Source organism: Solenopsis invicta, chromosome 15, assembly GCF_016802725.1.
Source record: "Solenopsis invicta isolate M01_SB chromosome 15, UNIL_Sinv_3.0, whole genome shotgun sequence".
NCBI lineage: Eukaryota > Metazoa > Arthropoda > Insecta > Hymenoptera > Formicidae > Solenopsis > Solenopsis invicta.
This window is the reverse complement of record NC_052678.1, coordinates 10,992,456-11,005,813: the sequence shown is the minus strand read 5'-3', so window position 1 is coordinate 11,005,813 and position 13,358 is coordinate 10,992,456. Positions and strand designations below refer to the sequence as shown.

Here is a 13,358-nt window from a genome sequence, read left to right as displayed (position 1 = left end):
TTTTAGGTGCCTCTAACTTCTCGACACTTCTCTCAGATTCTAGACTTCTTGCCGCAAAGATCTTAGCTAAAGACCTAGAGACAAAATGTTTGTAGCACTCATGTGTGTCTTCTTTCAAAACCTCAATCATATGTATTTACTTAATTCTAAGAGGAACGAATTGTCGCATCGCCCAATCACTTTAGGGATCTATCAATTCTCATTTTAAGGAGATTTACAATTCTGATTTCTTATATCTTTCGTTTGCTTAGGATTCACTTTCTATATTTATTAACGTTAGTCACTTTTCCGGTTCGTCATTCGAGACGTCATTCAAGCAGACAAAGCCAGGTCCATAAATTTTAATTTATAATTTTGATAATTCCTGTTAGACGTCTCGACTCAATTTTATCTCTCGTCGTCGACGGACTTGAATAAAACTGAAGTATTTTTTTTCAAATCTTGACTTGTCTGTCCTTACGGATCATTTTGTATCGGGGTTACTTCGAACGATCGCTCGAGTAATTCCAACACTCAAGGGCCTCGCACATGAAATGCATAACGTAACACAAGCACAACATAAGACCAATGGGCCAATGAGCATCCAGCATAAAGTCGCCATATTGATTTACATAACATTTTCATTGGTCCGTCAGTCTTATGTTATGCTTATGTTATGTTATGCATTTCATGTGCGAGGCCCTTTACGCATAGCTTACGTCATCTGTTAAAATTTTTAACCTATTAGCCTAGTTTACACCGAGTACTTGATACACGTACTAACTAGTAATTTTCTATTAAATTATCTTAATTTCAACAATAAATTTAAAGAATAATATACTAAGCTGGTACAATATAAATCGAGATAATTAAATATATGTATCATGTATACATGCATCGTCGAAAGTAAGATAATTTAATAGAACGTTACGAGTTAGTACGCGTATCAAGTGCTCGGTGTAAACTAGGCCATTGACTTTGTCCGTTAATGTCAATTTTAAATAATGCAGTTTATCTGTGCAATACTCAAATTTCCTTGTACAATTTGAGTGAACGTGTGAAGACACATTTTAATCTCGTTTCGGAAGTCGTGTCGATACCTCGTGTCTATTTGTAGTTATTATTTTTGTGATGGAATGTGATCTCGATGATCTACAATACAAATTGAATTATTATATAATATATTATTATTTGTATACACGGTTGCCGCACCGTGTATTCTAAATTAAATTATAAGTTGATCTCAATTATATCCCAATAAAGATTGTATTATTTTTCAATAACTATATTATTTAAATTTAATTAAAAAAGTAAACTTACTAAAGTATAAATAAACTTACCGTTCATTTAAACGTGTAGCCGCCCTGGCTCGGTTGCGATGCGCTGTTCAAAGGTGTTCATATAGTTCTTCTGGCCTATGTGTTTTGTTGGACATTAGTAACGTACAAATCTTGATTCCATTTGTATTTTTTGTGTACAACGTGTTGTTCGTGTATCCAGGAGATTAATAATTTTTTCGTTTTAGGGATCTATCAATTTTCATTTTAAGGAAATTTACAATTCTGATTTTTTATATCTTTTGTTTGCTTAGGATTTGTTTTCTATATTTATTAAGGTTAGTCACTCTTCCGGTTCGTGACAAAACGTCATTTAGGCAGATAAAGCCAGGTCTATAAATTTTAATTTATAGTTTTGCTAATTCCTGTTAGACATCTTGACTCAATTTTATCTTCCGTCGTCGACGGACTTAAATAAAACTCAAGTATTTTTTTTCAAATCCTGACTTTGTCTTACGGATCATTTTGTATCGGGATTACTTTTAACGATTGCTCGAGTAATTCGAACACTTACGCATAGCTTACGTCATCCGTTAAAATCTTTATCTTATTGGCAACTTCATCAGTTAATGTCAATTTCAAATAATGCAATTTATCTATGTCCGACAATTCTACCTGCGATCAGATTATATTACGAAATGTATTCTTGAACGATAGCCAGTTCTTGTATTTGCCATCGAATATCGAAAGCGATGCTTTGGGTAATTTGAGCAAATATTGCTCTTGATTTTGTCAACGCACAATTTCTTTTTTTTTGTTTCTATCTTAACAATCTTATCGCTCCGGTTGTAACATTCGAAAGTTATATTTCTCAGAAACAATTTCTATGCTTTGTCGCATTTTTTCTCGTAATAAAATGAGGAATATTCGTTATTTGCGAAAAAGGAAATCGTGGATCCTCTGATCGTCCCTAATTCATAATAGTTCGTTAAACAGCTATTATTATAAATATATTTACTTATTCGTGGACGAACTCGGCAAAAAACTCTCATATTTCCTTTTAAATCTTGTATTATGTTATGGAGTATTTTATTTTTATTGTATAATTTTACATTTAATTCTTCTGATTTTTTTAATTTTAATTTTAATACCTCTAGTTCTTTATTTTGTTTTATTTGCGTTTCCAATTCTCGAGTGAGTTGCTGATGTTTTTGCGTTAATGTGTTTGCAGGTGGCTCTCTACTCTGTTTTTGAGCCAAACGAGATTCCATCTGTTAAATAAGTAGAAGTAACTTATAAATATTACATACATCAATAAAGACTTTATATATGTTCTTGTGGTAATTTACCGTGGCTGAGCCCTTATTTTTGCACTCAAAAGTGCATTTGCACCTTTGAGTGCAAAATTCTTGCTTCGTATAACACGAACACCTGTGGTTACTGCAGATGCTAACGCTGCAGTAATCCCTCAAGGGGGACTTTTTATTTAAATTTTGCTCTATGTTGAACCTTCTGAAACATAAAAACGTATAATAGTAAATAACAAATAAATATTTAATATACCATTTCTACTTACCCATTTGATTGAGCCATGGATGAACTCGGTAAAAAACTCATATTTTCTTTCAGATCTTGTATTATATTACGCAGTATTTGATTTTTGTTGTGTAATTTTAAATTCAATTCTTCTAACTTTTTATTTCTTTTTTTCTGTATTTCTAATTCCAATTGAATGATTTTACATTGATCTTGTTTTAATGTTTTTATAGGTGACTATTCTGTTTGTGAGCCAAACGAGATTTTATCTGTTAAACACAATAAGTAGAAGTAACTTATAAGTATTACATAAATTAAAAAAGACTTTATATACGTTCTTGTGGTAAGTTACCGTGGCTGACCCTTTATTTTTGCATTCAAAAGTGCGTTTGCACCTTTGAGTGCAAAATTCATGTTTTGTAAAACAAGAACGCCTGTGATTACAGCAGGTGCTAATGCCGCATCTCGGGTAATCCCTTAACGAGGATATTTTTTTGCTCGAACTTTGATCTTTTGCGTCGAGCCTTCTGAAACATAAAAACGTTCGTATAATAATAAATGAATATTAAATTAATGTTTAATAAATGTTTTTAATTATAAAAGTGTTAATAAAGTGGTAATAAATTTAATATAATATCTTTCCGAGTTCTTGGACAAACTCGGCAAAAAACGCGGATATTTCTTTTTATATCTTGAATAGCATTTTGTAATACTCGAATTTTGTTGTATTGCTTAACAGTAAGTTCCTCTAAGTATTTGTTTTCTTTTTTACGTAAATTCTTAATCACTTCTTGCGTTTTTAACATAATTTAAAAGCTTTTACATCTACATTCTTTGGAGCTTTTGAATCAAACGTCTGCGTCAAAATAAGTATTACATAAATTAAAAACGACAGTTTAAAATATACTCAATGTAAAAGAAATAAAAATGTTCTGTGGTAATTTACTGTGACTGAGACCTTATTGCTGCATTCTTTTGAATCACATGTCTGCGCCAAAATAAGTATTACGTAAATTAAAAGACAGTTTAAAATATACTCAGTGCTAACGCTGCACCTGCAGTAATACCTCAACGGAGACATATTTTGTTCGAACTACTTAGATCTTTTACGTCGAGCCTTCCATTATCTGATTCAGCCATGTTTCTGTCAGTCTCGTATACTGCAATCTATAACAAAAAACAAAATTTTTCAAACATTAGCGGAAAGATAGGAATGCTAACAATGCTAAAAAAGTACAAAGTATACTTCTAGAAAATATTGATTTCGATGGAAAAAATGTACACACAAAACAGTTGTCTGTTGCTATACAGTCAAATATTTTGTTTAAATATAAACAAGTCAAGATTGTAACTATTAATAATTTTTTAAACTTAATTAAATTAAAAATAATGACTTATAGAATTAATTTGTCACATTAAAAGATGTAAGACTTCTGGTAATAAGAAAGTGAAAGTGTTATTGGCTACCCCGCGAGTCCTACAAGTGTCTTTCTCGTGGGTTTCAAACCTTCAAACGGATTAAATCTTGAATTTTTACTTGTTGCATCCGCCGGTACAACAATTCCAAGAAAAAGTATTTTATTTAATTGTTTTTTCTTCAATATTGAAGAAGATAAAATAGCAAAACTGGAAAAGCTGTGAGAAAGAATATGTGTTTGACAACACAAAATCAATAAAAAAGTAGATATACTGATTTTGAAACAAGGAAGGCACAACACATCATTTTCTCCAAATGAAAAGAGAATTCAAAAAATTTCTGTGAAGTTGGCATCACTTTTTCAAAATTTGAAAAAAATAGGCACAGTTCTGGTTACTCCTCGAAGAGTTCTAGAGTCTTCGAATGATTAAAAAAAAAGTTCTGTTGATTAAAGCAATAAAAAAACACTATATAAATTTTGGGAGGGCCAACTTCAAAAATTTCCAACTTTAAAAAGCTGTAATTTTTTTGCGAGTTCCTCTAATATCTCTGTGTTCTGATAGCCCACCAAAGAGTTCTAACTTTTATCATAATGGATCGAATCGCTAAAGTGAAAAACGAAAAAGTTATATCAGTCAAGGTACGAAATTTTTGAGTTAAACTATTTTTGCGAATTTCTCTAATATCTCTGTGTTCTGATAGCCCACCGAAGAGTTATAACTTCTATCATGAAGTATCGAATCGCTGAAGTGAAAAACGAGAGAGTTATATCAGTCAAAGTTCGAAATTTTTGAGTAAAACTTTTTTTGCTTTTTTCTCCAATATCTTTGTGTTCTGATAGCCCCCAGAAGAGTTCTAACTTTTATCATGATTGATCGAATCGCTAAAGTGAAAACGAAAGACTTATATCAGTCAAAGTTCGAAATTTTTGAGTAATATTTTTTTTGCCATTTTCTCCAATATCTCTGTGTTCTGATAGCCCCCAGAAGAGTTCTAACTTTTAACATGAAGGATCGAATCGCTAAAGTGAAAAACGAAAGACTTATATCAAAGTTCAAAATTTTTGAGTAAAATTTTTATTGCTTTTTTCTCCAATATCTCTGTATTCTGATAGCACCCAGAAGAGTTCTAACTTTTATCATGATTGATCGAATCGTTAAAGTGAAAAACGAAAGACTTATATCAGTCAAAGTTCGAAATGTTTGAGTAAAATTTTTTTGCGAATTTCTCAAATATCTCTGTGTTCTGATAGCCCGGAGAAGAGTTCTAACTTTTATCATAATGGATCGAATCGCTAAAGCGAAAGACGAAAGGGTTATATCAGTCAAAATTCGAAATTTTTTAGTAAAATTGGTTTTTTTGCGAATTTATCAAATATCTCTGTGTTCTCATAGCCCACAGAAGAGATAGAACTTTTATCATGATGTATCGAATCGCTGAACTGAAAAAGGAAAGACTTATATCAGGCAAATTTCGAAATTTTTGAGTAAAATTTTTTTTGCGAATTTCTCCAATATCTCTGTGTTCTGATAGCCCCGAGAAGAGTTCTAACTTTTATCATAATGGATCGAATCGGTAAAGTGAAAGACGAAAGAGTTATATCAGTCAAAATTCGAAAATTTTGAGGAAAATTTTTTTTGCGAATTTCTCCAATATCTCTGTGTTCTGATAGCTCCGAGAAAAGTTCTAACTTTTATCATAATGGATCGAATCGCTAAAGTGAAAGACAAAAGAGTTATATCAGTCAAAGTTCGACGTATTTTAGTAAAATTAGTTTTTTTGCGAATTTTTTCAATATCTCTGTGTTCTGACAGCCCCGAGAAGAGTTCTAACTTTTATCATAATAGATCGAATCGCTAAAGTGAAAGACGAAAGAGTTATATCAGTCAAAGTTAGAAAACTTTGAGGAAAATTTTTTTTGCGAATTTCTCCAATATCTCTGTGTTCTGATAGCTCCGAGAAGAGTTCTAACTTTTATCATAATGGATCGAATCGCTAAAGTGAAAGACAAAAGAGTTATTTCAGTCAAAGTTCGACGTATTTTAGTAAAATTAGTTTTTTTCCGAATTTCTTCAATATCTCTGTGTTCTGATAGCCCACAGAAGAGATATAACTTTTATAATGATGTATAGAATCGTTGAACTGAAAAAGGAAAGACTTATATCAGGCAAATTTCGAAATTTTTGAGTAAAATTTTTTTTGCGAATTTCTCCAATATCTCTGTGTTCTGATAGCCCCAAGAAGAGTTCTAACTTTTATCATAATGGAACGAATCGCTAAAGTGAAAAACGAAAGACTTATAACAGTCAAAGTTCAAATTTTTGAGGAAAACTTTTTTGCGAATTTCTCCAATATCTTTGTGTTCTGACAGACCCCAGAAGAGTTCTAACTTTTATCATAATGAAACGAATCGCTAAAGTGAAAAACGAAAGAGTTATAGCAGTCAAAGTTCGAAATATTTGAGTGAAATTTTTTTTGTGTATTTCTCCAATATCTCTGCGTTCTGATAGCCCACCGAAGAGTTCTAACTTTTATCATAATGGATCGAATAGCTAAAGTGAAAGACGAAAGAGTTATATCAGTCAAAGTTCGATATTTTTGAGTAAAATTTGTTTTTTTCCGAATTTCTCCAATATCTCTGTGTTCTGATAGCCCCCCGAAGAGTTCTAGCTTTTATCACAATGGATCGAATCGCTAAAGTCAAAAACGAAGGAGTTATATCAGAGAAAATTAGAAACTTTTAAGTAAAACCTTTTTGCAAATTTTGCAATATTTTGAGAGTTCTGATAGCCCCATAAGATTTCTAACTTTTATCACGATGGATCGAATCGCTAAAGTAAAAAACGAATGACTTATATCAGTCAAAGTTCGAAATATTTGAGGAAAAATTCTATGCGAATTTCTCCAATATTTCTGTGTTCTGATATCCCCCAGAAGAATTTTAACTTTTATCATAATGGATCGAAACGCTAAAGTGAAAATAGAAAGAGTTATATCAGTCAACGTTCGAAATTTTTGAGTAAAAAGTTTTTTGCGAATTGAAAAAACAAAAATTTCGAACTTTGACTGATATAAGTCGTTTGTTTTTCACTTTAGCAATTCGATCCATCATGATAAAAGTTAGAACTTTTCTCAGGGCTATAAGAACACGGAGATATTGAAGAAACACGCAAAAAAAATTTTACTCAAAAATTTTGAACTTTGATATAAGTCTCTCGTTCTTCACTTTAGCGATTCGATGAATTATGATAAAAGTTAGAAATTTTCTGGGGGCTATCAGAACACGGAGATATTGGAGAAATTCACAAAAAAAATTTTACTCAAATATTTCGAACTTTGATATAAGTCTCTCGTTCTTCACTTTAGCGATTCGATCCATCATGATAAAAGTTAGAAATTTTCTCGGGGCTATCAGAACACGGAAATATTGGAAAAATACGCAAAAATAATTTTTTTCAAAAATTCCGAACTTTGATATGAGTTTTTCGTTCTTCACTTTAGCGAATCGATCCATCATGATAAAAGTTAGAACTCTTCTGGTGGCTATCAGAACACAGAGATATTAGAGAAATACGCAAAAGAAATTTTACTCAAAAATTTCGAACTTTGACTGATATAAGTCTTTCGTTTTTTACTTTAGCGATTCGATCCATCATGATAAACGTTAGAACGTTTCTGGGGGCTATGAGAACACGGAGATATTGAAGAAATACGCAAAAAAAATTTTATTAAAAAATTTTGATCTTTGACTGATATAAGTCTTTCGTTTTTCCCTTTAGCGATTCGATCCATCATGATAAAAGTCAGAACTTTTATGGGGGCTACCAGAACACGGAGATATTGGAGAGAGTAACAAAAAAAATTTTACTCAAAAATTTCGAACTTTGACTGATGTAAGTCTATCCTTTTTTACGTTCGCGATTCGATCCATTATCATAAAAGTTAGAACTCTACGGATGCTATCAGAACACGGAGATATTGGAGAAATTCGCAAAAACGATTTTACTCAAATATTACGAACTTTGACTGATATAAGTCTTTCGTTTTTTACTTTAGCGATTCGATCCATCATGATAAAAGTCAGAACTTTTATGGGGGCTACCAGAACACGGAGATATTGGAGAGAGTAACAAAAAAAATTTTACTCAAAAATTTCGAACTTTGACTGATGTAAGTCTATTCTTTTTTACGTTCGCGATTCGATCCATTATCATAAAAGTTAGAACTCTACGGATGCTATCAGAACACGGAGATATTGGAGAAATTCGCAAAAACGATTTTACTCAAATATTACGAACTTTGACTGATATAAGTCTTTCGTTTTTTACTTTAGCGATTCGATCCATCATGATAAAAGTTAGAACTTTTCTGGGGGCTATCAGAACACGGAGATATTTGAGAAATTCGAAAAAAAAAATTTTACTGTAATATTTCGTACTTTGACTGATATAACTCTTTCGTCTTTCACTTTAGCGATTCGATCTATTATGATAAAAGTTAGAACTCTTCTCGGGGCTATCAGAACACAGAGATATTGAAGAAATTCGCAAAAAAACTAATTTTACTATAATACGTCGAACTTTGACTGTTATAACACTTTCGTCTTTCACTTCAGCGATTCGATCCATTATGATAAAAGTTAGAACTCTTCTCGGAGCTATCAGAACACAGAGATATTGGAGAAATTCGCAAAAAAAATTTTCCTCAAAATTTTCGAATTTTGACTGATATAACTCTTTCGTCTTTCACTTTACCGATTCGATCCATTATGATAAAAGTTAGAACTCTTCTCGGGGTTATCAGAACACAGAGATATTGGAGAAATTCGCAAAAAAAATTTTACTCAAAAATTTCTTAATTTGCCTGATATAAGTCTTTCCTTTTTCAGTTCAGCGATTCGATACATCATGATAAAAGTTATATCTCTTCTTAGGGCTATCAGAACACAGATATATTGAAGAAATTCGGAAAAAACCAATTTTACTCAAAAATTTCGCACTTTGACTGATATAATTCTTTCGTATTTCACTTTACCGATACGATCCATTACGATAAAAGTTAGAACACTTCTCGGGGCTATCAGAACACAGAGATATTCGAGAAATTGGCAAAAAAAATTTTACTGAAAAATTTCGAAATTTGCCTGATATAAGTCTTCCCTCTTTCAGTTCAGCGATTCCCCTCTCGATGTGACCCACCTCAACGTGGTGAGAGGGTGAACTCCATCCCCGAATGCCTTCGGGGATGGGGGCCAAGAGGTCACGTGAAAGGCATTTGTCTTCAAATTGAAGGCAAATGCCTTGCCCAAGGCGCCTCCCGGCGCGGCGGGCACGGGAAGAAGAGGGGCTGGTGATCCCTGTGTCTGGGGACGGTGTCGTTTTCACGGCTCGCGTCCTGGCACGGGGAGAACCAGTCCCTCCGGGAAGGACGGGCCGGCGGGTTTTGGCGTGGCCATTCCCGTCGGGCTGGGCCGTTTCCGGGCCGCCTGGACTTATTCCAGGGCAGGGTCGGAGCGGCGGGGTTGTCCCGGCGCGTGCATCGTGGGAAACTCTCCCCGATGCATCGGGCCGGGGCGGCCCTCGGGCCGCTCGGACTTTTCCGAGGCAGGGCCGAGGGCGCGTGCGGACAGCGGCGAGGGGTCTCTGTGAAGGGACTTGTCCCGGAACGGAACTCCCCGCCGCCCCCAATCGGACGAGACGGGCCGCTGGGACCCCGGTTCACCGGACCCAGCGGGCTGGGCCGTCTCCGGGCCGCCCGGACTTATTCCGGGGCAGGGTCGGAGCGGTGGAGGACGGTCCAGCGCGTTCCTCGTGGGAAACCCTCCCCGAGGTTGCGGGCTGGACTGGCTCCGGGGCCGCTCGGAAGTATTCCGAGGCGGGGCCCGGGGCGGTGTTGGCTGGCCCGGCATTCCGCGACGGCGTCCCTTCCGAAGCGGGTGCCGGGCCGGAGTCTTGTCCCCCCAGGGGAGTTGTTACCCCCCTGGGTGGACGTGCTGGTCGCCACGGCGGTTAGGGTGCGGAAGGGGCGTCGCTTCCGTGGCCCGACCCGTCCGTGGGGCCCCCCGGGTGGCGCCACCCGTGACGGTGCCCCCGCTGTCGGAGGCGGGGGACCCCTGAAAGCCCATACGGGGCGAGCCCTTGATGGCTCCTCCGTATGGGTGTGTAGGGGGCTGGAGGCCCGTGCCCTGGATGTCACATCCCCAGGGACTGCGCCATAAGCCGACCCCCCCGGAGTACCGGGGGCACCCGTACCGGTCATGTTTCGGCGGGGTGGGAGATACGCCGGTCGGTCCAGCCGTCACGGGGAGAGGGATTAAATTGAAAATGAGCATACCCACAAATACGAAAAAGGAGGGAACTAGCGGCGCGTCCACGGGCGCACGACTAGGAAGGGAGGGGCTGGGAGGGGCGAAATCTTCGTCTTCTCCCGACCTTTTGAGCCAGGACGTCTCACCCGCTGAAGGGAGAGACGCTACTAGACACATAAGAGGACCTTCCACCGGGGCCGGCGGGCTGGAGCTTTTCAGCCCGTCCGGCTCCCTGGGGAGTCCCAAAAAGAAGGAGATACGGAAGCTACAAATCACCCTCGAGGACTTTATGCTCAAGGGTGGAAAGGCTAGCTCCGCGGGCTCGAGGCCGGGCCCGGCCTGTAGTAAGGGGAATAAACCCAGTAAATGCGGGCCGGATGCCACTGGTATCAAGCCGGGTAGTGCTCTCGGGCCTCTTGGCCCGGAATCGGTGAAAGGAGGCTCTCTACCTCCTTCCCCACGTCTCCCCTCGGGGTCAGCGGACATGGACGTTGACACTGATGGGGAATCTGCAGGACGGGGGAAAAAAAGGGCCCACAATAAGACCTCGACTACAAGGTACTACATCACCTCCTCCTCTTCGGAGTCTGATGAAGGACCTCCAAAAAAGGGTCGTGGCAGGCCTGCCAAAGACCCCTCTCACGAGGGGCAATTTACTGCGCAGGCCCTAGCCAAAAAAGCAGAGGCAGAAAAAGCAAAAAAGCTAATAAGGGATCACAAAGCCATCCTCAACCCTGAGGTTGAGCCCTCCTCTGAGCGCGCTGCAAGGGCAAAAAACGATGCCCTGGAGCGCGCCGAGGAACTGGAGGCGCAACCCATGGCTGCTGTTGCAGCAGTCATGACGGAAAGCCTGGGCATGATGGCCAAGTCAGTGGAGAGGTCCAATAATATTCAGGGACCGATCCGCAAGGACCTCTGGCGGGCCTATACTGACCTTACGGCCGGTTTGACGGCCATCATGTCCAGAAACGGGGAGGACAACGAGGCGCGACAGCGCCGAGAGGAAAGTGCGGCCCTGGCCAAAGCCAGAGCCAAATGGACGGCTGAGAAGCGCAAACTCGAAGCGGAGCTCGGACAGCTCCGCGTTCGAGTGGCGCTTCTCGAGCGAAAACCTCCCACGGGTACAGACGTAGAGGGTCAAACCGACGTCGAGACCCAGACGGACCTCGACGAGGATGTCTCGAGGGCCCTGGTGGGATCTCTGCCCCCCTGCACGTCGGGTCCAACTGTGGGCCTGGACATGGGGGTCGAGGAGCCTCCCGCCTCGGAACCCCCTCAAACGGTGGGCGGCACGACCATGCGACCCAAAACAGGGCCGAGGGTCGTGTCCGTCAAAACCCTTAAAGAGCCCCTGGTCATAACGGCCAGGGACCTCAAGGGGCCCTATTACCGTCCGCCGCTGCAGGGGGTCAGCAAGCAGCTGAACCCCCTGTCTAAAGCGGCGGACCGGGTGGCAGCCCCCGTCTCCCGCTCCTCCTTCCCTGCCCTTCCCCCTCCCTCCAGTTCTCTGGAGACATCGGGATGGGCCAGGGTCGGGGAGGGCGGGAGGAAAGAGAAGAAGAGGGCGAAAGCCCTGACCGAGGACGGCCTCCGGGAGGTCCTGAGCAGAGTCCTCCCGGCCGTCCTCGCTGAGATGGGGCTTCTCCCGCCCAACAAGGCCGTGGAGAGGCCCAAGACGGCCCAGTCTGGGGGCAAGATGGCCACCCAGACATGGACCGTCCCGCAAAACAGAGCGGGCAAAGCAGCCACTTCGATGGCTGCCAAACCCGTTCCGGCGAAGGAGACCACCTCTCCCTCCATACTAGAACTATGGACAGAGGTGGTCTCCAAAAAATCGAGGAGGAAGGCCGCCAAAGCTGTCGAGGAGGCGGCCAAGACGGCTCTACCGGCCAAGAGGCCGATAAGGGTCCTCCCTATCCCGTCCTCCAACCCCCCCCCAACAATCCTCTTCCTCATCGAAGAAGAAGAAGAAAAGGGGCGGGCGTGGAGGGGGCCAGGGGGGACCCGGAGGGCCACCTCCGCCGAGAGGCGCCAGCTCCCAGGGTCCGGCCAGAGTGACCAAAATTAAGCCGCCGACCACGGCGGCTGTCACGGTCACCTGTGCCGACCCGAGAGCATACGCGCAGGTCCTCAAGACCGCGAGGGAAAGAGTCGATCTATCCTCCCTCGGGATTGAGGACCTGCGCCCCAGACGAGCCGTCACGGGGGCCCTGATCCTAGAGGTCAGGGGCGCTGAAAACGGCACTAAGGCCGACGCCCTGGCCGAAGGGATCAGGGAGGCCCTCGGAGAAAGAGACGACGTGAAGGTGGCTCGACCGTGCAAGACGGTCGAGCTACGTCTGAGTGGCCTGGACGACTCGGTCACCTCGAGCGAGGTGGCCGAGGCCTTGGGAGCTACTGGAGGATGCTCCCCCCACGATATCAAGGTGGGGGAGATCAGAACGGCTCCCAATGGGCTAGGCACTTGCTGGGTTCGCATCCCAGCCAAGGCCGGCAAGGCGGCTCTGGCCGCCCCCCGCGTCAGGGTGGGCTGGTCGAGCTGCCGAGTGGCGCTGCTTCCCCCTCGGGGGTTGCAGTGCCACAAGTGCCTGGCCCAGGGCCACGTCCAGGCCAAGTGCAGCAGTCGGATCGACAGATCCGGCTGCTGCTACAGGTGCGGGGGCCTTGGCCACCTGGCCAAGGCCTGTACAGCCAAGGCGGGCTGCCCGGTTTGCCGTGACGCGGGCAAGCCCGCTGAGCACAGGATCGGTGCTAAGGGGTGCCTGGCGAACAAGCCGCAACGGGCGCCCCTGAGCACCGAGGACCGGAGGGAGGCGGGGTCATCTGTGACACCAGTCCCAAC

The 13,358-nt window shown here is 41.6% G+C and overlaps 1 protein-coding gene across 1 annotated transcript; it reads right to left on the bottom strand.

The window, feature by feature from the left end:
* Positions 1-2,140: 2,140 nt before the first annotated feature.
* On the bottom strand, positions 2,141-3,509 carry LOC120359680 (carboxy-terminal kinesin 2-like). The gene is made up of 5 exons (XM_039458044.1): positions 3,145-3,509; positions 2,833-3,061; positions 2,606-2,768; positions 2,275-2,527; positions 2,141-2,226 (listed from the first exon to the last, which is right to left on the bottom strand). The coding sequence occupies exons 2-5, from the start codon at positions 2,871-2,873 to the stop codon at positions 2,141-2,143; spliced, it is 543 nt and encodes a 180-aa protein (XP_039313978.1). The 5' UTR covers positions 2,874-3,061; positions 3,145-3,509.
* Positions 3,510-13,358: the final 9,849 nt, after the last annotated feature.

What these genes read in the sequence shown, in the direction of transcription:
- LOC120359680 (XM_039458044.1), bottom strand. Translation starts at nt 2,873, where the DNA reads ATGAGTTTTTTACCGAGTTCATCCATGGCTCAATCAAATGG. An exon ending in TCCATGGCTCAATCAAATGG is followed by an intron (nt 2,769 to 2,832) that starts GTAAGTAGAAAT and finishes TTTATGTTTCAG; the next exon opens with AAGGTTCAACATAGAGCAAA. An exon ending in AAAATAAGGGCTCAGCCACG is followed by an intron (nt 2,528 to 2,605) that starts GTAAATTACCAC and finishes CTTATTTAACAG; the next exon opens with ATGGAATCTCGTTTGGCTCA.